At 33.2% G+C, this 2,454-nt stretch overlaps 1 protein-coding gene across 1 annotated transcript; it reads right to left on the bottom strand.

Annotated features, from left to right (window-relative positions):
* Positions 1 to 399: 399 nt before the first annotated feature.
* LOC104099491 (acyltransferase Pun1-like) lies at positions 400 to 2,078 on the bottom strand. The gene is made up of 2 exons (XM_009606501.4): positions 1,334 to 2,078; positions 400 to 1,132 (listed from the first exon to the last, which is right to left on the bottom strand). Exons 1-2 carry the CDS (start codon positions 2,054 to 2,056, stop codon positions 515 to 517), a joined length of 1,341 nt encoding a protein of 446 aa, XP_009604796.1. The 5' UTR covers positions 2,057 to 2,078; the 3' UTR covers positions 400 to 514.
* Between the last annotated feature and the right edge of the window lie 376 nt (positions 2,079 to 2,454).

The following is a 2,454-nucleotide window of genomic DNA, read 5'->3' as shown; positions in this document are numbered from 1 at the left end:
TATATATATTTAGATTGTAAATAACAAAATTTATAAGTGGTTGACTATTTTTGACCACTAATACCGACCGAAATTAGTTAGTATATTCATAATAATTTTAAAAACTTATTTTTGTTATAGGAAAAAAATAATTGAGCTTGGGCGGAAAAAATTAAATCAAAATTTTCCACCAAATTCGGTCAGTATACTTGAATTTGTTTAATTAAATTTTTTTTGGTAGATAATATACAAGTCTGACCGGGCTTGATCAAATATCAACCAATAAATAACCTAGTAGCTTAAAGTTGAACCATATCAGTGTTTATCATAAAATACCGTAGTAATCATATTGATGAAACATACCATTACAAATTATATATTGGGTGAGAGCTACAAATCAGAAAAATCAAACAAAGCAAGTAAACAAAATAAAAGTCTCGTATTCCACTTAGTAATAATATTAAGGGACCAAATAATTAAACATGCAAAATCATACAACAAAACAGAAATAATGCAGATTCCAAACTCCTAGTAATTAAAGACTTGGAACTGAGGAGGAGGCAAACTGAAGAAGTTCCTCATCACATTCAAATGCAGACATATGTTGTTTCTGCAACATCACTCGCGCCTCCACGCCTCGCCCAGTTTGGTAATCTTTCAAGAAGAAGAAATTCTTGAAAGGACCAGTTCCTAGACACACTCTTTCAGGTTTTCCCCATCCAAAATCTACACTGTAGAATGGGAATTTGCAAAGGTTGCTGCAAAAATACATAGTAGTAGTAGTACAATTTTCATCTTTTTCTTCAAATGGTAATTTTCCTTTTTTCATGGAATCTACTATTTCTAAAACCAGTTCATTTTCATCAACTTGGTCTTTCTTGTACGCTACCTCAACTTCCTTCCTTAGATTATGAACCAATCTTGGCAACTCAATATCTTGCGTAGCTGCTGTGGAGAACATGGATAAGAGATTTCCAATTGCACTTCGTGGTAGACGAGGTTTGATCATCGTACGTACATTTAAGTGGTGAACCAACTTAGATGGTTGTATATTTGCAGAACTTGATGCTGCTGCCTTTGTTGCAGATTTGTAAAGAAGTGCACTAACAACTTCAGCCCGTGTTGGGTTCTCTGCTCCTGATTCAATTGCTATCTTCAATCCCAAAAAATGTAGTCTTTTTTTGCAAGATAAATTTATTTAAGTAGGTGACACATTTAAGAGTACCTTTAACAAATATAAAAGACAAGTTTCTTTTGCAACCAATTTTCATGCTATGCTATAATAATATGTTCTTTATAATAACACTTTGCTATAACAATCAAAAAATAGCTAGTGAACTGGTGGTAGTATTACCTTAGCTCGAAGAGCATCCAATTTGGCAGTTGGAAAAATGAGTCTTTTCTGTACGCACTCACTGACATTAGACATAGTTTGTGGAGCAATAAGAGGGCCATTTTGTGAAGGGAAAATAGAATCTCCTACAAATCTAGGAGAAGGAACTACAAATCTACGATCACGAGTGACATTAGCCCAATGATTAAGAAAATTAATCACAGAGCAACCATCGCCAATCTTATGCGATAAACATGCACTAATGGCTATTCCCCCACAATCAAACTTACTTAATTGAACCACAAGTAAATTATCACCTTCATAATTATTCTTCCAAGGCAAGTCCTTTGGAAAAACTATACTCTCTGCATCAGTTGCATGAGGATGGTTAAGGATTTCAGACATAGGACAATTTATTTTAACACTCAAGAACTCAGCTCCCATGTCATTACACTCAACAGTAGCATTGTCTCTCAATATTCCTGCGTAAGGATAGTAAGAGACTAGAGTTTGTGACAGAGATCTCTGCAACAAATCAGCTAAATGGGATAGTTGAGAATTGTTTGACTCTTCTTTTTGTTGTTTAGGGTAAAAAAATGCAAAAGGAATATACATATTACTTAGGGATTGATCGACGAAAGAGAGCTTGTGGTATCTAACCATAGGAGGGGTAAGACAAGAAGGTTTGACGAAGGATTTGTCACAAATGGAAACAAGTGATGATAATAATGCCGAAGCGGCCATGATATGGTTAATGAACAAATAACACTACTTCAATTCCCTAGCTTTATGCGATACTCCTATATATCAATTAATTGCCTACGCCATTTTAAATATGCATAAACGTACACATATATATACACACAATTGGAAATTAGTATGACACTATGACTATATACGCACACACAAGGAAATACTAAGTATGACCAATTAGGTATATGTACACTTACCTCGTAAAAAATAAAAGTAGAAATTGATATTTATAGGTTTATCTATGATGACTCCTTCGGTCTTAATTTATGTGATGATATTTCTTCTTATGTCTAAAAATGACATATTTTTGTATTTATAATTATTGTAACTTTAAATTTTATTTTATTCTTAATTAGATAGTTTATAGTCGGTCGTACAATTTATGACTT

Source organism: Nicotiana tomentosiformis, chromosome 2, assembly GCF_000390325.3.
Source record: "Nicotiana tomentosiformis chromosome 2, ASM39032v3, whole genome shotgun sequence".
Taxonomy (NCBI): domain Eukaryota; kingdom Viridiplantae; phylum Streptophyta; class Magnoliopsida; order Solanales; family Solanaceae; genus Nicotiana; species Nicotiana tomentosiformis.
This window is presented reverse-complemented; position numbering and strand designations above follow the sequence as displayed.

What these genes read in the sequence shown, in the direction of transcription:
- LOC104099491 (XM_009606501.4), bottom strand. Translation starts at nt 2,056, where the DNA reads ATGGCCGCTTCGGCATTATTATCATCACTTGTTTCCATTTGTGACAAA. An exon ending in TGGATGCTCTTCGAGCTAAG is followed by an intron (nt 1,133 to 1,333) that starts GTAATACTACCA and finishes TTGGGATTGAAG; the next exon opens with ATAGCAATTGAATCAGGAGC.